This window comes from Dasypus novemcinctus, chromosome 9 (genome assembly GCF_030445035.2).
Source record: "Dasypus novemcinctus isolate mDasNov1 chromosome 9, mDasNov1.1.hap2, whole genome shotgun sequence".
Classification (NCBI taxonomy): Eukaryota; Metazoa; Chordata; class Mammalia; order Cingulata; family Dasypodidae; genus Dasypus; species Dasypus novemcinctus.
This window is the reverse complement of record NC_080681.1, coordinates 62,512,603-62,537,934: the sequence shown is the minus strand read 5'-3', so window position 1 is coordinate 62,537,934 and position 25,332 is coordinate 62,512,603. Positions and strand designations below refer to the sequence as shown.

At 37.0% G+C, this 25,332-nt stretch overlaps 1 protein-coding gene across 1 annotated transcript in view; it reads right to left on the bottom strand.

Moving 5' to 3' along the window:
- Window positions 1-25,332, bottom strand: part of C9H1orf141 (chromosome 9 C1orf141 homolog) — a 62,440-nt gene that overhangs the window by 15,404 nt on the left and 21,704 nt on the right. The window contains exons 5-6 of the mRNA XM_058303375.1: window positions 7,714-7,790; window positions 1,628-1,760 (exon numbers count right to left, since the gene is read on the bottom strand). Of these exons, the coding sequence (XP_058159358.1) occupies window positions 1,628-1,760; window positions 7,714-7,790 (210 nt within the window). The remainder of the gene's footprint in view (window positions 1-1,627; window positions 1,761-7,713; window positions 7,791-25,332) is intronic.

Genomic DNA, 25,332 nt, shown 5'->3' with positions numbered 1-25,332 from the left:
ATTATTATATCCTTTGATAGCATCATTTTATTCTTAACAATTACCTCTGTCATTTTCATATCTTATTTCATAGAATCCTTATTTTCTTTAATTTCTTTATGGTATAGAACAATTATTGTCTAAACTTTCGCAGTAATGTTTCATTCTCTCAGGAAATTGTGCAATGACTTCTGGAATCATCTTTCAAACTCCTCCATATCATATGTGGGAAATTTTATTTGAATTTTGAATAATATTGCCTTATATCAATTTAATGAATTTTTCTTCTGTGATTTGCTTTTTTTAATAATTTGTTTTTGGCTAGGATTGGCCTACATTTATACTGACACCTTTCCCAGAAATCTTAATTTGGGACTTTGATAAAAGAATTGTAATGCCCCTTTAGTAAAGAAACTCAAGGAATTTACTTTGCTGAAAGAGCAGAAAAGCCTCCCACTGCTCTCAGGAACACTTCAGAGAAGATGTGAAATCTGAGTGCAGCCATGAAGGATAATGTCATAAATGGGAGGTTGCCCACTTAATTGTCATTTTCTTGCCTTCTTTGCTAACAGTACTCTGATCGTATTCATCTTCTTCCAAGTAACTATATCCTTCATGGGAATCTGATTCCCTTCTCAGCTCAAGGGAGTAAATCTTGAATGATCGAAGCCAGTGACTTACAACCCATTTGTGCTTTGTGATATCAGTTTAATGTCTCCTAATCAACATTTAAAAAATGAAATAGAATAGAACAGAGTACAGTTGAAAAGAAAATATCAGAGTGCCTCATATGGATCCTAAGTCAACAAAAATACTGTGACCAAGTTCAATTAACAGAGAGAGGGAGAGATAATTAGCAATCCATGAGGCTGAATTTTCCAACTTATTGGTTTAGATATAGACACGTGAAACTACTCTAGCCTAGGAGACATAAGAGGAAATGTGTTAGGAGGAATATTTTTCTCATTCTTACAAGGAGACAAAAGGGTTTTTCTCTTTTACAGTGAGTGTTGTTGTCCATAAAGTTACCTGAAATAGTAGTCATCAAATGGGACAGCAAGATTAGGAGGACAAAAAAATAAAGAAGGAGGAGAAAAAAAAGGATTAGGAGGATAAGCTATTTGCTAAAGACAGCTGGGGAAAGATGGAACAACTGATTATTTGATGACACTACTAAGCTCTAAATTAACTAACCCTGGAAATACCTTACTGAGGGACTTCTTATTATTTGTGATAATAAATAGTCTTATTATTTAAACCACATGTACTTGGGTCTTTTGTTAATTGCAACTTAAGGCTCCCAACTTTTAAAGATAAAGAGATATCTATCAGGTATTTTGAGTATAGAGAACAGACTGGAACAAATGACACAGCAGTTGGAACAGCCTGCTCAGTCTAACTAAAATCAGTGTGGATGGGTTAAAGACATTGTCTAGAAGACTGGAAAGATTTTATATGCCATACCAAGGAATTTGGGCTTGATTCTTTGTAGTAATATAGTAATAGAGAGTCTTCTGATATTATTAGGTAGTGAAATAATATGATCAGAACTGATATTCCTTTGTTAAAAGTTTTCTCAATGCTTAGATACAAAATTTAGATGCACTTAACTTTTGGTTATTTAAATATAAACTTGCAATTTATATACCTGGAAATAAAGTAGAGTCTCTTTCCTTTTTATAAGCATTAGATTGAGTGCTGAGCACAGGAGAACCCAATGATCTTCTATATGCTTGTCCACTCTGTGAATAGAGATTATGCAAGGACTCTCTGTTTTCCACCTAGACATTAGGAAAATGAAAAATTATCTTAGATCTTATTTCTTTCCATGTGTATATTGATAAATACTTAGTTAATTCTTGGATATTTACATTTGGAATATCTAATTATGATAACCAACAACTGTCTGGTTCTTTAAATACTTTCAAATATAATGTTTTATTTAATCCTCAAACAAACAAAGAAACCCTGTGAGAAGGGTATAGCACTATATGAATGAGGAAACAAAAACACAGAACTTTAAAGATTTGCATATGCTAGCACTTTTTACTTTTATGTCCTTCGTCTCTAAAACTTAAACCTTTACAGTCATATGAAACTTATTTCTCCAAATGTAGGGAAAGGCTAAAGTTCACAAGAAAAAAGTGATCTCAGCTTAAACAGAAACTTTACTTTCTAACATAGAGTAAATATGACAGAATAGTTCTGAGTAATGGGGAAGTATCTGGAAAAAATGATCCAGCTTTTTCTAAGCTAGGGACTCAGCTTGACTTTATATATTTTTATTTAAAGACAAATCTCTATATAACTAAAATGTACACATGTATATATAAGAAAAGATTGCATAATTTATGATTCTTCATCAACAAACCAAACAAATATCTGTTTAGTATCCAATATTTTTTTCAATTCTGGATAATATGAGATAAAAATGAAATGTATGACAAAAATCTAGGCCATAAAGAGCTGACATCCTAACTGAATAGACACAATTAGCACACATGAAACAACAGTAAATAATGTAATAGAGTAATATCATTAAGAACCAAACCAATTAGAAAATGTATAAATGTGGAGGAGTTTAGAAGAAGATATCAATGAGAGTTGGAAAATTTTTCATACAGGAGAAAGAACTTACTACCAGGATGTGGAGATGAGGATATTCCAAGAGTAGTCAATAAGAGAAGCCTAGAGTGTTCATTGGACAGTCAGGAAAACAGCATATTTAGATTGGGAGGTGATGGGGGAAGAGCAGGACATTTATTGGGTATAAAATGTAAGTTTGAAGAGGTAAGGAGGACAGTTGTGAGAGGGACACATTATAGATATGTTGAAAGTCAAACAGAGAAATTTAACATAAGGAAAAATTACCAAAATCAACTTGAGAAGTAGAGACAATTTGAGCATACTGTGATTTTTAAAGGAAATATTAAAAAGTTGCAAATAACTACCTTTAAAAGAATAACCAGGCCCAAATAGATTTATGCACAAGTTTTTCAAACTTTCATGCAATAAAGAATTCTCATGCAATATAATATCAATTAAGTAAAAAGGTAAACAACTACTACTTCTCAATTTTTTTTTATAAGATAGCATATTCCTGACACCAAAGCCTGAAAAGATAGTGCACCAGAAAAAACCTAGAAGCTAATCTCACCTACGAGTGTAAGATTTTTCACAAATCCAAAATAACACACTTTTCAACACTATACTAGATGAACTATTCACTATGGCCAAATAAAATTTTCTCAAGAAATTAAAAGTTCCTAAGTTATATATGTTAAAATAACTCTTCACTCCATAGGTCAAAGGAATAAAACAATGTGATTATTAAAAAATTTTTTCAATGTGATTATTTTGATAGCTGCAATGTTAAAAAACACATTGGATAAATTCAATACGATTATTGATAAGAATGTAATAAATGATAGAGATTACTTTCTTAATATTATAAAGGATACATATATATTTAAAATATATATCCTTTGGTTTTTTGGGTTTTTTTAAAGGAGATACTGGGGATTGAACCTGGGACCTCATACATGGGAAGAAGGTGCTCGACCACTGAGCTACATCTACTCCCCTATAAAAAATATCTTAACATAATTAAAAAATATATACCTATAGAAAACCAACAACCAGCATTATAGTTAATGATAATACATTAGTATATGGCATAACAAGAATGATACCTATCACCACTATTATTTATCAATTTTTAAGAAATAGTGACTAATGTAATAGGAAAAGATCATGGAATTAGTAAAAAGTCTGAGAAGTGGAGTTCTACTTCAGTTTGGTCAAATAAGCTCCTACTTGACCCACCTTTCTTCAGAGAACTACTATAAACTCTAGACAACAAAAAACAAAAAACAAAAAACAAAACCCCACACAATGATCTGAAGGTCCTGGAGAGTGACTAAAAGCAGGGTGCAAAAAGGAGAGTTAAAACTTGGAAGAGCTGATCTGCGTAGGGAAAGGTTGTTAATTTTACGGCTTTTAACTTGAAGGGAGGCTGAACTGGCATTGAATGGGATTCTGGCTTCCCACTTACAAGGTCCCAGGTTCAATACTCGGCCCTAATATCTCAAAACAAAACAAAGCACCCAAGAAGTATAAATATAAAGAAAATCATGCCTTGGTGCATAGGCAACTGTTGAAATCTAAAGAGCAGCAGATCTTTTAAACAACCAGAGAGAAAAACAACCAGTTAATATAGGAGAACAAAAATTCAAAATAGGGGGAAATAGGTATTGAATAGATGGAACCAATGTAACTGTGTGGGCAAAAGAAGTGTTCACAAGAGTACGCAAGGATGGATATAAAACATGTAAATTTACACCAAAAATATATAGGGGCTGATAGGCTAAAATGTAAATCATAATGTAAAACATAAGATAACTAAAAATTTAGAAAATTGTATAGTCTAAAATATAAACCACAATGTAAACACAAATGTTACCTTGTTTGAAAACTATCATCTCAATATCTGTACATCAGTTTTAGTAAATATGGTATGAATATGTTAAAAGATTATTGCTGTGGAAGGGAAAAGGTTTTATGTTGGATATGTGGGAGTACTGTATATTGTATATATGAATTACTGTGATCTAAAACTCTTGTGAAGATAAGCTTAATAATTAGAAAAAAGAAAAGAAAAAGATAGGATGTAGAATTTTTCCAAATTAATATGTATTCTATATCTAACCTTTAAACTCATCGCTATATTCCATTTTACTATTAAGGGAACCTGGCAATATATTGGGCTTCACTTTTCAGTAAGTTTTGGATCACAGAGAGGTTCAACAATGGCAGTGGAGGAATACTGGTGTGGGATGTTATTGACAGGGGACACATGGTTGGCATATATCCAGGGTACATAAAAATGTTTGGATATTTTCATAGTGGAAACAATTAAAAACAAAAACTGAGGGAGTGCTGAGTTCCTAGCAAGGGGAGCTCTATCACAGTCCCTAAAGGAACAGCAACAATCCCCCAAGTGCAACGGCAAAGACCAAAAAAGAATGAAGGTCCAACAATGATCCCCTGATACTAATGACTATGCTTGTGAGCCTGTGCACCTGAAATAAGAACAAGGCCTAGAGCAGCAGTGTGCCTAAGAGTTACCTCCTGAGAGCCTCCATGTTGCTCAAATGTGGCCAGTCTTGAAGCCAAAATCAGCATGTAAATTCATGGCCTTCCCCCCAGCGTGGGACATGACTCCTGGGGATGAGCCTCCCTGGTGCTGAAGGATTACTACCAAGTACCAGCTGATGATGCAACTAGAAAATGACCTTGAATAAAAGGTTCAACTCGGACCAGCAGAATATCTCTGTCTACATATAATAACAGGAGTTAAAAATACTTTTTGACCTAAATTAAGGGGGAAATGGAAAGGACAAATGAGTTTATATGGCTATGAGTCTCTAAAAAAGAGCCAGGAGGTTATCAGAGGGGTTGCCCTTATGCACACCTGAGCAGAGTCCCAGAGACAGATAAAGTATTACAACCCCATGTATTGGTTCTTCTGAGGGCTACAGAGACCCACAGGTTTTATGGTCATGGCAGATGGAGTTCAGTGCCTTGTCAGTTGGCCCTTCTTTGAAGTTGGTGTTTCTGTGTGATGAGGCTGGACTCAGGTGTGATCTCTTTTCACAAGCCTTTCCTGTTACTTTACCAGAATTGTAGTTGGTGCTGGGGTTTCATATATACTCAGGCAATCTGAATCTCTGGACTGACCATATGATAGCCAGGCCCTGAGCCTCAACAGACTTCAGCTCCTACACTCTGGTTTATTGGACTTACCCCACTCAGCTAACATGGAGTTGAAGAAGGTCAACCACCACACCATGGAGCCAAGAGTGCCTACAGCTGAAAGCAGGAGGATTGCATCCAGCCTCCATGTGGAATCTAAGGCCCCTCTTGATATAGATGTGAAGTGGACACAACCAATCCAAGGTCCACAGGATGGAGGAAAAGAATATAGATTAGAGTGGACTTACTGATATTCTATTCATGAACTACTGTGATTAGTAATCGAAGAAAATGTGGCATTGGTGTGGAGAAAGTGGCCATGGTGACTGCTGGGTGTGGGGAATGGGAGGAAGAGATGAGATGTGGATGCGTTTTCGGGACTTGGAGTTGTCCTGGGTGGTGCTGCAGGGACAATTACCGGACATTGTAGGTCCTCCCATGGCCCACTGGATGAAATGTGGAAGAGTGTGGGTTATGATGTGGACCATTGACCATGAGGTGCAGTGATGCTCAGAGATGTATTCACCAAATGCAATGAATATCTCATGATGATGGAGGAGAATGTTGCTATGGGGGGAGTAGTGGGGTGAAGGGGGTGGGGAAGTATATGGGGACCTCATATTTTTTGAATGTTATATTAAAAAAATGAATAAAGACAAAAAAGATTCAAAATACCCCTGTCAATCATCAAAAATCATGCAGGTCAGAAACCATGAAGGTCAGTAGATGTCGTTAATATCCTAAATATGCTGACAGAAAAAAATGCAAAATTATCAGTCAGAATTTTATATCAAGCAAAAATTTCCTTCAAGAATATACTTAAAGACATTTTTGGGGAAAAGAAAACTAAGAAAATATGTTGCTAGCAGTCCAATATAAGATATTGGACTTATATGAAGGTCTTCACACTGAAGGGAAATTATATCAGATGGAAACTCAGATATTCAAGAAGGACTGAAAAGTGTTAGATGTGGTAAATACTTAGTTATTTCTTACCTTTTAACTCTCTTTAAAATACATAGGATTGTTGGAAGCAAAAATTATATTATTGTCTTGTGGGGTTTATAGTACTACATATTAAAACAATAGTAAGAAGGATGGCAGTAGTAAATGAATCTATGTATTGAAATATTTCTACATCTTTATGTGAAATAGTACAATTTTATTCTAAGTAAACTGTGAAAACTTGATGTATATTTTAATCTATAGAAAAAAATGAAAACACACACACACACAAAGAGGTAAAGCTACAAGCCAAAAGATGAAATGAAATGTTAAAATTTAGATGGATTGTATGGAGTGTGAATTTCTCTCAGTAAAACAGTTAAAACAATTTTTAAATGAAATGTTAATAAATATTTAAGTAATTCAAAAGAAGGTGGGAAGAGAAAAACAGAAACAATAAAAAGAGGGAGCAAACAAAACATGAAATAAAGTGATAGGCAAAAATCCACCCATATCAATAATTACCTTAACTATTAATGTTCTGAACATTCTAATCAAAATACCTGAGATTCTCAGAATACATAAAAAAGCAAGACCCGATTATATGCTATCTATAACAAATGCACTTTAAAATATAAGCTGAAAATTAATGGATATAAAATACATACTATGCAAACAGAAGCATAAGAAAGCTAGTGACTCTATTTATATCCATAATAAGCCATTCACATGTTTTTTTGTAATGTCCTGTAACAACTGATTTTATGAACGAATAATTGTAAGTCCTTATTATGTTCAATAAATTAATTTCTACTGCAATGAAATATCACCAAGAAAGAATATATCATTTTCTCTTCTCCCAATACCTTAAGTTTTATGTAACAGTATCAGGAATGAAATCATTTAAAATTTTTATGCTGTTCACATCCTAAAATCCACTTGAATTCTGGATTTGTAGAAGCATATATTAATTATATAAAATTAGAACTGATTTGATTTCTATTAAGTAATTATAACAATACAAATTAAACCCACCTCAGTTGTGTCCTTAAGATAAAAAAGAGGCCTAATGGAGCTTGATTTTAGATTTTCTTTTACAGGTTGTAGTCCTTCTAAAGAAACAAATCCAAAAATAAATATTTCTGTACAATTAAACTGCTTCCAATTAAACCCATAAGGCATTTTCTCTATTGGTAGTAAACTGTTTAGAAATGTAGTTTGATGTTAATCTTATTTACTTATACATACATGGCTTTTGCTTTGCTAGAGCTAAATCTATTCTAGAATAATTTGCTTTAAAAGTGAATTGTGGACAACCAGTAAGGTGGTGGCAGAGTAAGGAGCTCCTAAAGTCAGCTCTTGCTACAGGGCAGTTAGTAATCACCCAGAACTATCTGGAGTTACTGAAGCACGCGCCTGGGGGCTCCAGGAGGCCAGAAGAGCATGATGCAACATCGTTGAAGGAATGAAAGGAGGAGACTGCCCTTCTGCAGAGATGACTCTTAAGTAGAGCATTCCACGCCACAGAGGATGGTACCCATCCTCCACTGGAGGCACAAGCCACCTACGGAGCTGTTTCATGGCTGGAATGGAAAGCTCCATTTCCCAAAAATGGAGGAGGAAGAGATAGTTGGGCACCAACTTCAGCTACTGAGGAGTAAATTCAGCAGGCTAAAGTATAATCCTGAGAACAGTTAAAGTTTGAGCCTGTCCAAATCAGAAAGAGGCCAGGAGCTGCCATCTTAACTCCACACCTGGCATAAGGGGAAGTGGGGCAGACTGAAAATCCCAGTGCTGTTTGGTATTATGCATGTTTACTTTGTAAGTTCACAACTTCTATTATACACTCAATTGTTTATGTATGTTCATATATAAATGATATAAAGTAATAATAATTGGGTTGGTTTGGGGGAAAATACTTTGTTTAGTAGTAATATGTTGACAATGCTCTTTAATCATTAGTTAAAAAAGGTTTAACAACAATGCAAGTTATTGGTGGTAGGGTGAATTATGAGAGTCCTGTATGATGTTATATATGTTTGTTTTGTAAGTTCACAATTATTATTACACACTTATCGCTTATGTATGTTTATGTATGACTGATATACTTCAATAAATTAATTTGGAAAAAAACTTTCCTGGACAAGATTACTTTCTCATTGTGTAAACACACTTATGGAACTGATTACAGAATACATGGCACAATTATGGTAGAGACGTACAAAAAACAAAATAGATGTCTATATATGGCCATTTTATTACATATTAAGAAAATGAGTTTTTCAGTCAAATATTTGGTCTCACAATGAAGTGATATTCTAAATGGTGTTGTCTGCAACATTAAATAGAAAAAAAATCATATAAAACACATGAATAGCTTTGATAAAAATGTACATTTGTATTTTACTGGGTTTACCAAAGGTTCATGAGTATTAATGCTATTGTCCTAGAATAAACCATCATATTTCCAGCAATTTTGAACCATAAAAAAAGTGAATTGCTAGTAATAGAATGTAGTTTTTAGTTATTTACTATTGTACAGTAAAACTGTACCTTTTTAAAAGAAACTGGATGTCTAACTAAAATAGAATCACACTTGATATTCAAAGGTATTCTTTGGTTAATTTCTTTGAAATGAGAAATATTCCCCTCCATCTGAATTCTCCTTATCCCAATTATAAGTCTTATAAATTTGCATCTAATTAATTTTCCTTATTACTTTACTCCATAATTGCATTTGTCCCTTATGTATGTTTATTCCTCAGTCTTCATGATTTGGGGATGGTGATGTCCAATCTATTTCTGCTTTGGTCCATAATTGTACTCCCATCTTATATTTTTTCATTCCTCATTCTTGAGTATTTTGGGATGGTGATGCTTACTTTGCTCCTAATTGAGAGCGGGCTTAGATCCCACGGGGCAGATGGATGGAACTGTCTTGCTTGCAGTCGTAGATACTCTCTGTTTTTATTAAATGGGCGTTGTCCATCATCATTCTTTTGTTAATTGTCCTTGGTGATTAAATGTTGCAACTCTGCTGAGATTCAGGCTCAATCAACATATGAAAAGATCAGAGATTTAAGTCTCTGAGACATATATTTAATGAATACAGTGCTAATTATAGGTTCAAAAAAAGGATTAGAGGAGTCATGTGTAGGGCAATTATAAACGCATCTAACTCTGTTACATTGGGGAGTATATATTCCAAAGTAAGGTCCACAGACAGAGTGCTGAAGTCCTGAAATTATCTGCCCTGCCTATGGTATCTAGATGTCTCCAGAGCCTCAGGAGCCTCACTGTTTGAGGCACTGTTCACTGCAGCCGTCAATGAGATCCTGCTGAGACATGCACAAGTGTAACCTCTGGAATGAACTCCTGACTCACTTTGAAATCTCTTAGCCATAAAAACTTATTTGTATCTCTTTTTGGTCACAGTCTTTTTCCAGATGTATCACTAGTCAGCATTTGGTAATAATCCCTTGGTGCCAGGGAGGCTTTTCCTGGAAGTCATGTTCCACATCAGGGGAAAGGTAGTGCATTTATATGCTGTGTTTGAGTTTGACTTAGAGAGAGGTCACATTTGAGCAACAAGGAGACTTTCAGGAGGTAACTCTTAGGCAAGATATAATACTAGGCTAAATTTCTATTTCACAAGAAAAAGTTCATAAATACAATCATCAATATCAAGGGCCTGGCATAATGGTCTGTCCTCCTTCAATAAGCACTGCCCATGTACTTGGGGGATTCTTCTGCTCTGTTAAATGTAGCAGGACTTCCCAGGATGAGAATTCAATATACTTTTGGTTATTGTGTGGGTCATCACCCACCAAGACAATGCCCCATGACCACTTGAACATATTCATATGCCATAGAGACATGCTCCAGGTGCATCCCTCCCCATACACCCCCACATAACTGATGCCCCACACCAGCGCTCTTTCCCTGCCACAGTTGTGACCCTTCTGCAATCCAAAACCTCCCCAAAACAAGACAAAAAAATTAACAATAATAAAAAATAATAAAGAACAAATAAAATATAAAATTAAAAATAAATAAAAATAATAAAGGGAAATGGATTTGGTTCAACTGATAAATTGTCTGCTTACTACATGGGAGGTCCAGGGTTGAAACCCAGGGCCTTCTCACTCATGTGGTGAGCTGGCCCATGTGCAGTGCTGATGCATGCAAGGAGTGCCATGCCACGAAGGGGTGTACCCCATGCAGGGGAGCCCCAGGTGCAAGGAGTGTGCCCCACAAGGAGAGACGCCCCATGTGAAAAATGTACAGCCTGCTCAGAAATGGCGCCACACACATGGAAATCTGATGCAGCAAAATGATGCAACAAAAAGAAACACTGATTCCCAGTGCTGCTGACAAGAATGCAAGTAGACACAGAAAAACACACAGTAAATGTATACAGAGAGCAGACAATGGGAGGGGGAAGGGGAGAGAAATAAATTAAAAATAAATTCAAAATAATAAAAATAATTTAAAAAATTTTTCATTGTGTCTTTAATCACTGTAAGATCTATTATCTTTCATGTACAGTGACAATTTCTTCCATGTATTCCCCCAGTGTCTTGTTTTTTTTCACTTTCTCTTCAAAGAAGCTTTTGGATACAGAAAAGTCACATAGAAAATATAGAGGATTCCCATATCCCCAGCCCCCTCCCCACCCCACTCTCCCCTATTAACAACATTTTACATGTATATGATACAATTGATTTACAAATATTGAAGCATTGCTACTAACCTTGATCAGTGGCATACATTATGGCTTACATTTTGGACCATACACTTTTATAGGTTTTGACAAAATTTTTAAATGGTTTGTTCCCACCGTTGCAAGATCATCCAGAACAATTCCAATGCCCTAAAAATGCTGTACGTTCCATCCTATTCTTCCCTCCTCCTCCCTCAGAAACTATGGTAACTACTAAGTTTCCATTTTTAAAGAATAATGTTTATAGTTATTAATACATGTGATGATACTGAGGGCGTCACATTTTTGTCTGTTTTATTAGGCACTGCCTATGTTCTCAAGAGAGTCTTGCTCCTCAAATTGAGAGCATAGCAGGACTCCCCAGGATGGGAGTTTAATATTTTCTTGTACATTGTATGGGTCTCCACCCAGAGATAATATACTGTAATGACAAGATGAACACTTTCATATTCCATAGAAGCATGCCCTAGGTACACCCTATCCTGTATATCAGCCTACCCCTGACACCCTGCACAAGCAACCCTCCCCTGACAGATTTGCCAAAAGAAGATTCCCTCCATTGTAGATTTTGTTTGTTTGTTTGTTTTTGTTTTTTGGTACTGGAGCTGGGGAATGAACCCAGGACCTCATATGTGGTAAGCCTTTGCTCATCCACTGAGCTACATCAGCTTCCCTGAATTGATTCTTTTCATTTGTTTGTTTATTGTTTGTTGTTTTTAGGAGGTACTGGGGATTGAACCCAGAACCTCATATGGGGGAAGCAGATGCTCAAAGACTTGTGCTTCATCCACTCCCCATCATTGTAGTTTTAACCACAGACCTACAAATCCCCACAGTTCACCTGTTTCTTTCTCTAGCCCTCACCATACTCCCCCTCACAATTCTGCACCATTGAACCCAATCACATCCCTGCACCAATATCACCCCCATCCACTGTCCAACCACCCCCATCCACTTTATCATACATTTTGTCCATATTAGCATTGGCTCACCATCCTCTACTCCCTTTCTGTCTCCTCATAATCTATTTTCCAGACTCTAGCTCAATGGGTCTGTTCAATTGGCTTAAGTCGTATCAGTGAGGTCACGTAATACTTGTCTTTCAGTTACTGGCTTACTTCACTCAATATAAGGTCTTCAAGATTCATCCATTTTGCCCCATGTGTTAATAATACATTCCTTCTTATAGCCAAGTAATATTCCATTGTATGTATATAACCACAATTTGTTTATACATTCATCTGTTGATGAACACTTGGGTTGCTTCCAACTCTGGCAATAGTGAATAATGTTGCTATGAACATTGGTGTGCATATATCTGTTTGTGTCCCTGCTTTCAATTCTTCTGGATATATACCCAGAAATGGGATTGCTGGATCATATGGCAGTTCTATAGTTAGCTTCCTAAGGAACCATCAAACTGTCATCCACAATGGCTGCACCATCCTACATTTCCACCACAGTGGATGAGTGTTGCCTTTCTATCACATCCTCTCCAACACTTGTAGTCCTGTTTTTTTTAATAGCCACCAGTCTAATAGGTGTAAGATGATATTTCATTTGTAGTTTTGATTTGCATTTCCCTAATAGCTAGTGATGATGAGCATCTTTTTATGTGCTTTTTAGCCATTTGTATTTCTTCTTTGAAGCGTCTATTCAAATCTCTTGCCCATTTTTTAAATGGGTTGTCTTTTTATTTTTGAGATATAGGATTTCTTTATATATGCTGGATATTAGGCCCTTATTGGATAAATGGTTACCAAATATTTTCTCCCATTGAGTAGGCTGCCTTTTCACATTCTTGACAAATTTCTTGGAAGTACAAAGTTTTTAATTTTGAGGAGGTCCAATTTATTTATTTTATCTTTTGTTGCACACACTTGGGTATAAAGTTTATGAAACCATTTCCTACTACAAGATCTCATATTTGCTTCCTTACATTATCTTCTAGGAGCTTTATGGTCTTGGCTCTTATGTTTAGGTCTTTGATCCATTTGAGTAATTTCTATATAGAGCATGAGATGGTGATCCTCTCTCATTCTTTTGGATATGGATATTCAGTTCTTCAAGCACATTTGTTGAAGAGGCCATTCTCTCCTCTTCAGTAGGCTTAGTTGCCTTGTCAAATATCAGTTGACCATATATGCAAGGATCTATATCATTCTGTTCCTTTGGTCAGTATGTCTATCCTTGTGCCAATACCATGCAGTATTGACCACTGTAGCTTTTTAGTATGTTCTAAAGTCAAGTAGGGCAGCGGACGTGGCCCAGTGGTTAGGGCGTCCGTCTACCAGATGGGAGGTCCACAATTCCAACCCCGGGCCTCCTTGACCCGTGTGGAGCTGGCCCTTGCACAGTGCTGATGCACGCAGGGGAGTCCCCCTCATAGGGGAGCCCCATGTGCAAGAAGTGCGCCCCGTAAGGAGAGCCGCCCAGAGCGAAAGAAAGTGCAGCCTGCCCAGGAATGGAGCCGCTCACATGGAGAGATGACACAACAAGATGATGCAACAAAAAGAAACACAGATTCCCATGCTGCTGACAACAACAGAAGCGGACAAAGAAGACACAGCAAATAGACACAGAGAACAGACAACCGGGGTGGAGGGGCAAGGGGAGAGAAATAAATAAATAATTCTTAAAAAAAAAAGTCAAGTAGCATGATTTCTCCAATTTCATTTTTCTTTTTCAATATGTTTTTGGATATTTAGGGCCCCTTGCCCTTCCTAATAAATTTCATAATTAGCTTTTTCAATACAGTAAAAAATGCTGTTGTAATTTTTATTGTGATTGCATTAATCTGTAAATCAATTTGGGTAGGACAGACATCTTAATGTTTAGTCTTCCAATCCATGGACAGGGAATATTCTTCCATTTATTTAGATCTTCTTTGGTCTCCTTTAACAATGTTGTGTAGTTTTCTGTGCACAAGTCCTTTACATCCTTAAGTTAAATTTATTCCTAGGTATTTGATTCTTTTAGTTGCTATTGTAAATGGAATTTTTTTCTTGATTTCCTCCTCAGATTGCTCATTATTGGTTGTATAGAAGTGCTATTGATTTTTGTGTATTGGACATATATCCTGCCACTTTACTGAACTCATTTATCAGCTCTAGAAGCTTTGTTGTAGATTTCTCAGGCCTTCTATATATATAGGATCATGTCATCTGCAAATAGTGAAATTATTACTTCTTCCTTTCCAATTTGGATGCCTTTTGTATCTTTTTCTTGCCTAAGTCCTCAAGCAAGTACTTCTAACACAATGTTAATTAAAAGCAGTGACAGGGAAGCAGACTTGGCCTAGTGGTTAGGGCATCCATCTACCACATGGGAGGTCCGCAGTTCCAACCCTGGGCCTCCTTGACCTGCGTGGAGCTGGCGCATGCCCAGTGCTGATGCGCACAAGGAGTTCAGTGCCACGCAGGGGTGTTCCCCGCGTAGGGGAGCCCCCTACACAAGGAGTGCGCCCCATAAGGAGAGCCACCCAGCATGAAAGAAAGTGCAGCCTGCCCGTGAATGGTGCCACACACACGGAGAGCTGACACAAGATGACGCAACAAAAAGAAACACAGATTCCTGTGCTGCTGACAACAACAGAAGCAGACAAAGATGATGCAGCAAACAGACACAGAGAACAGACAACTGGGGCTGGGGGGGCAGGGAAGGGGAGAGAAATTTTAAAAAAAAAGAAAAATTTTTAAAAAAAGCAGTGACAGTGGGCATCCTTGTCTTGTTCCAGATCTTATAGGGAAAGGTTTTAGCATTTCACCATTGAATATGATGTTAGCTATGGGTTTTTCATATATGCCCTTTATCATGTTGAGGGAGTTTCCTTCTATACCTATCTTTTGAAGGGTTTTTATCAAGAAAGGATGCAGTATTTTGTCAAATGCTTTTTCTGCATCAATGGATATGATAATGTGATTTTTTTTCTTTTGATCTGTTATATGTGGTGTATTACAGTGATAACGTAATGCATGTATCCTTGCATATCAGGGATGAAACCTACTTGGTCATGATGTATAATTCATTTGATATGTTGTTGAATATGATTAGCCTATATTTTGTTGAGAATTTTAGCATGCAGTTTCATTAGAGAGATTGGTTTGTAGTTTTTCTTTATTGTTGCATCTTTATGTGGGTTTGGTATTAGGGTGATGTTGGTATCATAGAATGAGTTAGGCAATGTCCTCTCCACTTCTATTTTTAAAAATAGTTTAAGCAGGATTTGTGTTCTTTCTTTCTGAAATGACTGGTAGAATTCAATTGTGAAGAAATCTGGTCCTGGGCTCTTCTTATTTGGGAGTTTTGATGACTAATTCAATCTTGTTACTTGTGATTGGTCTGTTGAGTTCATCACTTTCTTCTTTTATCAATGTAGGCTGCTTGTGTATTTTTAGAAATTTGTCCATTTCATCTAAGTTACCCATTTTGTTGGCATACAATTTTTCAAAGTATTCTCTTATGATATACTCTATTTCTTTGTGATAAGTGGTGACATCTCCTTTCTCATTTTTAAATTTTATGTATTTGCACCTTCTCTTTTTCATTTAGTCTAGTGTAGGGTTTGTCAATTTTATTAATCTTCTCAAAGAACCACCCTTTGGTTTAATTTTTTTGTAGTGTTTTTTAATTCTCAACTTCATTTAGCTCTGCTCTGATCTTTATTTCCTTCTTTCTGCTTGTTTCTGAGAAAGATTAGTTTGTTGTTCTTATTCTAATTCCTTCAGTTGTGCAGTTAGATCTTTGATTTAACTCTTCATTTTTAATATAGGTATTTATGTCTACAAATTTCCCTCATAGCACTGCTTCTGCTGCATCCTCTAGATTTTGATACATTGTGTTCTCATTTTCATTTGCTTTAAGGTAGTTATTGATTTCTTTTGCAATTTCCTCCTTTACCTACTGATTGTCTAGGGTGTGTTATTTAACTTCCATATTTTTGTGCCTATTATGGTTCTCTGCTCCTTACTCATTTCCAACTTCATTCCATTGTGGCCAGAGAAATTACTTTGTGTAATTTTAGTCTTCCTGAATTCATTGAGAGTTGTTCTGTGACCTAGCATGTGGTCTGTCCTGGAGAATGATTCATGTGCACTTGAAAAGAAAGTATATTCCACTGTATTTGGGTGTAATGTTCTGTATATGTTTATTAGATGTAGATTCTCTAATGTATTATTCAAGGTCTGTTTCTTTATTGACCCCCTATTAAGATGTTCTGTCTAATGGTGATAATATTGTATTAAAGTCTGCCACTATAATTGTAAATGCATGTATTTCTCCATTTAATTTTTCCAATATTTTCCTCATGTATTTTGGGGCAACCTGGTTAGGTGCATAAATGTTTATGATTTTTCTTTCTTCTTGATTGAGTACCCTTTTATTAGTATATAGTGTCCTTCTTTGTCTCTTAGTTTTTCATTTAAAGTTTATTTTGTCCCATATTAGTATAGCTACTCCCACCCTTTTTTGGTTATTATTTGCATGTAAGACCATTTTCCAACTATTTGCTTGCAACCTCTTTGCATCTCTCAGTCTAAGGTGAGCTTCTTGTAGATGACATATAAAAGGATCATATTTTCTCATCCATTCTGCCAACCTGTGTCTTTTGATTGGAGGGTTTAATCATTAACATTCAATGTTATTACTGTCAAGGCAGTACTTATATTAGACATTTTTCTTTTGGGTTTATATATGTCATATTTTGTTTTTATTTCTCTTTTTTATCTTTTTAGTTATTCTTACTAATAATCTTCCTTTCTACACTCTTTTCCAACCCTGTCTTTCCTTTTTTTCCCCTTTCAACCTGCAGAACTCCTTTATTAGTATTTCTTGAAGGGGAGGTTTCCTGTTGCTAAACTCTTTTAATTTCTCTTTATCTGTGAATACCTTGAACTGTCCCTCATTTTTGATTGTCAGTTCTGCTGAATACAGAATTCTTGGGTGGCAGGTTTTTTTTTTCCTTTTAGCACCTTATCTATGTCATACCACTGCCTACTTCCTCCGTGGTTTCAGATGAAAAAATCAGCACTTAATCTTATTGAGCTTCCCTTATATGCAGTGGATCTCATCTCTTTTGCTGCTTTCAGTATTCTCTCTTTGTCCTGCACATCTGACATTCTGATAATTGTGTCTCAGGGTAGGCCTGTTAGGATTTATACTGTTTGAGGTATGCTCTACTACCTTGATATGCACATCCATGTCTCTCAAAAGAGTTGGGAAATTTTCAGCCATTATTTCCTCCAACACTCCTTCTGTCCCCTTTCCCTTCTCTTCTCCCTTTGGGAAGCCTATAAAGTGTACGTTTGTGCTTTTTATGTTGTCATTCAATTCCCTGAGTCATTGCTGAATTTTTTCCATCTTTTTATCTATCTGTTTTACTGTCTGTGCTATTTCAGAAGTATTATTTTCTATGTCACTAATTCTTTCCTTTGACTGTTCATTTCTGCTGTTATGAGCTTCCAGTGTTTTGTTTTGTTTTTTTGTTTTTGTGTGTGTGTGTGTGTTTTTTTGAGGTACTGGGAATGGGGATTGACTCTGGAACCTTGTATGTGGGAAGCCAGCACTCAAACCCTAAGCCACACTGACTGCTCTGCTAGTTTTTTCATTTGCTTGCTTGTTTTATGTTTTGTTTTGTTCTGTTTTGTTTTAGGAGGCACAAGGAACTGAACCCAGGGTCTTCCCATGTCAGAAGCAGATGCTTAGGTACTTGAGCTGCATCCACACCCATTAGTGTATTTTTAATTTATTGCATTGTGCCATTCATCACCATCAGATCTGTTATCTTTTTTCTTTTTAAAAAATCTCTCCCCTTCCCTCCATTGTCTGCTCTCTGTGTCCATTCGCTGTGTGTTCTTCTGTGTCTGCTTGTCTTCTCATTAGGAGGCTCCGGGAACTGATCCTGGGACCTTCCAGAGTCAGAGAGAGGCGATCATTCTCTTACACCACCTCAGCTCCCTGGTCTGCTGCATTTCTTATTACCTCTCCTCTCTGTCTCTTTTTGTTGCATCATCTTGCTGCACCAGCTCTCTGCATGGGCCAGCATTCCTGCACAGGACAGTACTGAACAGGGCTGCACTTTTGCACATACTCCACACAGGCCAGCACTTGGCATGGGCCAGCTCACTACACAGTCCACCTTGCCTTCCCTAGGAGACCCTGGGCATTGAACCCTGGTCCTCCTATATGGTAGATGGGAGCCCAATTGCTTGAGCCACATCTGCTTCCCAGATCTGTTATCTATTTCTTTTTTTTTTTTAAGATTAATTTTATTTATTTCTCTCCCCTTCCCCCACTCCTCAGTTGTCTGTTCTCTGTGTCCATTTGCTGCGTGTTCTCCTTTGTCCGCTTCAGTTGTTGTCAGCGGCACAGGAATCTATGTTTCTTTTTGTTGTGTCATCTTGCTGTGTCAGCTCTCCGGGTGTGTGGCACCATTCAGGGGCAAGCTGAACTTTCTTTCACACTGGGCGGCTCTCCTTACGGGGTGCACTCCTTGCGTGTGGGGCTCCCCTACACAGGGGGCACCCCTGTGTGGCACGGCACTCCTTGTGCACATCAGCACTGCACATGGGTCAGCTCCACACAGGTCAAGGAAGCCTGGGGTTTGAACTGCGGACCTCCAATGTGGTAGACATTCGCCCTATCCACCAAGTCCACTTCCCTACAATTTCTTCTGTATGTGCCCCCAGGATCTTTTATTTATTTATCCCTCCCCCCTTGTCTGCTCTCTGTGTCCATTCTCTGTGCATTCTTCTGTGTCTGCTTGTCCTCTCTTTAGGCAGCACCAGGAACCAATCTTCAGACCTTCCACAGTGGGACAGAGGTGCTCAAGTTCTTGTGCCCCTCAGCTCCCTGGTCTGCTGTGTCTCTCCTCTGTGTCTCTTTTTGTTGTATCATCTTGCTGTTGTATCAGCCAGCTCTCCCCTCAGGCCAACTTGCCATGAGGGCCAGCATTCTGCTTGGGCTTCCTTGCTGAGTGGGCTAGTATTATGCATGGGCCAGCTCTCTGCTTAGGCCAGCTTGCTTTCACCAAGAGGCCCCAGGAATCAAACTCTAGACCTCCCATATGGTAGACAGAGGCCATTCACTTGAGCCATATCCAATTCCCCCTGCCCAGTGTCTTCTTAACATTCTTAATCTCTTCCTTCACTTCATTAAGTTAATTAATGATATTTGCTTGGACATCCTTGATTAATTGCTCCACATTCTGCATCTCTGCCTGTCTTTTAGTTTGTTCATTAGACTGGGCCATGTCTTCGTGTTTCTTAGTATGGTTTGTGATTTTTTGCTGGTGTCTAGGCATCTGTTTATCTTGAGGGCCTAATAAGATGGTTAGCTTCTCTTTCTAATCTAGCATTTTATTTTGTGTTGTTTTGTGTTAATGTTCCTCTTTGATACTTGGTTCCACTTATTCTATATCCTTGTAGTTGTCTGTCCACCCCCCCCCGCCCCCCACCAAATATTAAAACCATAGAAAAGGAAAGGAGAAGAGAAAAAGAATAAACAGACACACACATACAAATGATGTAAAATGAACCTTAGAAGAACTAGGAAGAAAAAATAAATAACTAATGAGAGTGAAAAATCATAAAAAATAAAAAGGATTAAGACTTTAAAATGCAGAGTTAAAAAAGACAAAAAAAAAAGAATAAAAGACTAGAAAGATGAGAAGGGAAGACAGAAAATGAGGACTCAACAAGATAAGGTGGAACAAAATAAACACAGTGGAAGAGGGTAAACTGAAAGAAAGAAAAGAAATAAACTAAGGAGAAATGAGAGAAAAAAGAAAAAAAGCAACAACTAAAAAAAAAAAAAATCAACAGAAAAAACAGGCTTGCCTTTCAGACGACTTGCGACTTGCAGCTGTCCCAGGCTGCCAGTGCTCACCAGTCAATCTCCTTGCAAGCCTGCCCTCCCCAGGTTTGCAAAGTCACAAGGTATGGAGAAATTAATAAGGAATTTTAAAAAATAAAATAAAAAAATAAAACAAATCATACACCCTGCCCCCCCCAAAAAAAAAAAAAAAACTCAGTCTAAATGTCCTGCCCTTTACCTTCTGCTCCCTGCAGCTCCTGGGGTGCTTCTCTCCACCCCCTTTATCACTTGAGCCAGTTACTTTTGGTGTTTTGTTTTGTTTTGTTTTTAAGGAAGTACTGGGTATGTGAAGCAGGAGTTTTTTTTTTTTTTTTTTTTTAAAGATTTATTTATTTAATTTCCCCCCCTCCCCTGGTTGTCTGTTCTTGGTGTCTATTCGCTGCGTCTTGTTTCTTTGTCCGCTTCCGTTGTTGTCAGCAGCACGGGAAGTGTGGGCGGCGCCATTTCTGGGCAGGCTGTTCTTTCTTTTCACGCCGGGCGGGTTTCCTCACGGGCGCACTCCTTGCACATGGGGCTCCCCTACGCGGGGGACACCCCTGCGTGGCAGGGCACTCCTTGCGCGCATCAGCACTGCGCATGGCCAGCTCCACACGGGTCAAGGAGGCCCGGGGTTTGAACCGCGGACCTCCCATATGGTAGACGGACGCTCTAACCACTGGGCCAAAGTCCGTTTCCCCGTGAAGCAGGAGTTTTTAAGCCACTGAGCTCCACCAGCTTCACCATTTACGTTAGGTTTCTGAAGACTTCTGAAAGTTTATCCTCTGCCTCTGCCCACCTTTTTTTTTTTTTTTAACCTCAGGCCAGTCAGTCTTCTAACATTTTGGTGTTTGCCTCTCCAGGCTTCCACACTCTGGCTGGCTGTCAGACATCTGTCAGCCTGCAGCTCACTGATGGTTTCCTCTCTCTCCCAGGGCAGCGTGCCTTCTCAGTTCCCGGCCTCCCATCCCTTGAGCTCTTTCAGAGCCGGCTGATGTCTTTTTCTCTCCTGGTCCACCTGCCTTATCTCCCCTCCCAACTTCTCTCTCCCCCTGAGTTGGCTCTGTGCTGTATGCCCACACTTAAAAGCCTGCTGGGTACCAGGCCGCTCTCCTTGTCGCCCTGGGGGCAGTGGACTTAACTCACTCTAAGAGGTCTGGCTTCCAGCCAGATCACTTCACTGGCTTGCCCAGCTTCTGAGCAGGTTTGAACACCCCATCTGCTATGAGTTCCCTTTTCCCCGGGGCCAACTGGGTCTCCCCTCTCCAGTTACCCTCTCCAATTACCCCTCGGTCCCACGGCTTCCCTTTTGTAAGGTAAACTTTTCTGCAGTTTCTGGAGGAGGATTGCAGCCTGCCGTTCCTTAATCCCATCTTGGATCTCCACCAATTGATTCTCTTAAAGTTGGTATATTGTAGGGTTAAGCACATAGGCTTTGGATTTAGATAGCTTTCATTATTTGTGAGTTATGTAGCCTTAGGAAAGCATTACAACCTTAGGGTAAGAATAAACCAGAAGTATATCAGTTTAAATATAGACTTTAAGCCAGTGCTCATATCACCTGGCTGTTCCAGGAAAATTAAAGCTTTGGATTTGGGTTAAGGTACGTCTTGACAAGTACTGCCCCCAGATTCCCCGGTAGAAACAAATAAAAAATATCTTACCTGAAATAAAGCGCCATTATTCTAGACCTCAAATTGATCTATAAATAATTTTTCAAATACTTCCAGCACATATTGAAAGGTAATAAGGCACATAAGGAAATATGAAATTTAAAAAGAGAATCTCCATAAATAACAGCGAATACAACCCATAGGGACTTTTGATACTGTAGCTGTCAGGGACAAAATAAAAGATAAATATCGGCTATGTTTAAAGAAATGTGACAACTTGAAAACATCTGAAGGGAATGAAAAACTACAAAAATGACAGACCAGGCTTGAAAGATGCATTTCTAATTAGAGGAATCTAGAATATATTTCAGGAGAAAGAATTGGGAATGTATCAACAACAACAAAAAAAAAGACAAAAAGAAGAAACATGCAGAGAGGTCAAGAGACACAGAGGCTCCATTGAGTTCTAACATATGTTTCATCAGAAAGGGAGGATAAAAATGAAGGATAAAGGCAATTTGTGAGGAGATATGGCTGAAAATTTTCCAAAACTGATGAACAATGACAACCCATAGAGTTAAGAAGCTCAATAAATTCTAAGTAGGATAAATACAAATAAATACACCTCTAGAGGTATCATAGTGAACATGTAGAAAATCAAGAAAAGAAAATCTTAAAAATAGAAAGAATTGAATTGAACTAAAAGCAGTAGCAATTAGGCTGACTTAACAATGGCAATAATGGAAGCCAGAAATAGTGGAAGGATATTTTTAAAGTGATGGGAAAAAAACAAAAATCTGCTAACCTAGAATTTTATTATCAACAAACTATAAGACTTTGAGGACCAACAACAGTTGAAAGAGCTCATCACAAGAAGAAAGATAGTAAAGGAAATTCTAAAGGAGGTGTTGAAGACAGAAAGAAAATGATACCAGATGTAAAGACAGAAAAGTAAAGCTCTAAATGAAAATAAGCTGTATAAAAAAATAAAAATATTTCTTACTTGTTTAAAATGTATAGTATTAAAAATATACAACAGTTACAGCATAAAATTCAGAAGGGGAGTAAAATAACTTAACAGTCCTTTTATTGTCCAGGAAGAGGGTAATGTTAGATTTTGAAAGAATGCTTATTGTAATTTCTAGGGTATTCAGTTTAAGAAAAGAAATCATGACCATAATTCCCAAACTAGTAAAAGGGAAAAGAGAAATTAGAAAAGCCAGTTCTGAGGGGTGAAGCCCAAGAGCTTGAGCACTTGCTTTCCATGTTTTAGGTCCCAGATTTGATCCCTAGTACTTCGTAAAATCAAAACAAAAAAGGATAGAAATAGAAGCATAGAACAAACAGGACAAAAAGAAATTAACATAAGATGGTAGATCCAAATCCAAATGTATAAGTAATTACATTAAGTGTAAATGGACGAAATGCTTAATTTCAAAGGCAAACATTATCAAATTGAATAAAAAATCTAACCATACAATGTTTACAAGAGGTACATCTAGATCATGTTATAGAAAGGTGATAATAAAATAATGAAAAATGATATACTATTCAAATGTTTGTCAAAAGAAAGCTGGGGTAATTATAGTAATAAAGTATAAAAGAGTCACTTCTGATGAAAATGCATTTAACTGACTAGGAACATATAATATTTTAAAATTTGTACACAAATAATAATATGGCATAAATTATATTAAAACTTGTAAAGTAAAATTTGACAACACTATACGAAAAATATGCCTGAAATTTAGACATATTAGAACAAGCATGTAGAAAAATCAGTAAGGATATAGAAGAGTTGAAAAACACAACACAGTCAACAAATTTGACCTAAAAGGCATAGAACAGTGTATCTAACAACTGCAGAATATACATCATTTTCAAACACCTACATTTACAACATTTGACCAGGTGTCAGGTGATAATGCAAGTGCAAGTAATTGTAAAGGATTGTAATCATATGTAATGTGCCTTCCCTCTAATTATAGTGCAATTGTGCTAGAAAGAATAACAAAAAGATAATTAGAAAAGCCCCATATATTTTGAATTAAGACATATACTCCCAAATAACCAATGGAGAATATTTTGAAGTGAAATAAATGGAAATACGCAATTTAAAATTTGTGAAATTTATTAAAAGAAAATTTTTGAAGAAAACTTTACTTAAATGTATATATTAGAAAAGAAGACTGAAAATTAATGAGCTAATTAAAATAACAGCAAAATAAAACCAAAGAAAATAGAAGGAAAGGGTTGAAATAGAAAATAAATAAATAGTAGAGAGATCATGAAAGTCAAAATATGGTTCTTTAAAAAGATTAATAAATTTCATACAGCTCCAGGAACTCTAAACAAAAACAGAAGTGTTGATGAGGAGGTAAAGAGAGTGAAAAAGATAACCCTCTGAATAAGAGAAATAGTTACAATACAAATAGTCAACAAAGAATAATCTGAATATATAAAGAAATCAATGACATAAGGGCAAACAACTGACTTTTAAAAAAATATCTGGTTGCATCATTGTCTTTTTGGTGCGTTGCTTCACTGTGTGGCAGTGCAGGGACCTGCGCCTCACCATGCAGGTCTGGGACACCTTTTTTTTTTTTCACCAGGAGGTCCTGGCGATTAAACCCAGGTCCTCCATATGGTAAATGGGGCTCAATTGCTTGAGCCACAGCCACTTCCCCAAACAACCTAATTTTAAATGAGCTAAAACTTGGGCTTTTACCAAAAGTATAAATTCAATTGGCCAAGAGTCTTATCAAAAAGTTCTCAACCTCACAAGTAATCACAGAAATGCAAATTAAAGCATAATGATATGCCATTACATACCATGCAGATGCCATTTGAATTAAAAATTGGCAATTTTAAGTGTTAATAAGAAAACAGAACTAAAAGGATTCTCAAAAATCTGATGGGAGTATATATTGGCATAAACACTTTGGAAAGTTTGGCATTATCTATTACAGTTGATAATAAGCATACCTATGACCCAGTAACATAAATCCTGGATATATTCTCTCAAGAAATTTTCCCACATGTGCAGCCCAATATATGAACAAGAATGTTCATTTCTGCATTGTAATGACCAAAAACCTAGAAATCCAAAATTTCAGCAGTAAAATGGATGGTGTATTGTGATATATTCATGTAATAAAACATTCTACAGCAATGAAAATGAATGAATTATACCTCCACATAACAACATGAGACAATCTTACAAACATAATGCTAAGAAAAAGCAAAACAAATGAATACATATAGCATGATTGAATTTATATAAAGTTAAAAAAAACAGGCAAACTAAGCTATATTCTTCAGGAATGCTTACATAGGTGGTAAAACCATTAAAAAAGCAAGAAAGTGATACCACAGAAGTCAGGATAGTGGTTACTCTAGGAACAAAGAAGAGAGGAGTGATTTGGGAAGGGTCAACGTAGTGAATCTATTTTTTGACCTGCATTTTGGTTA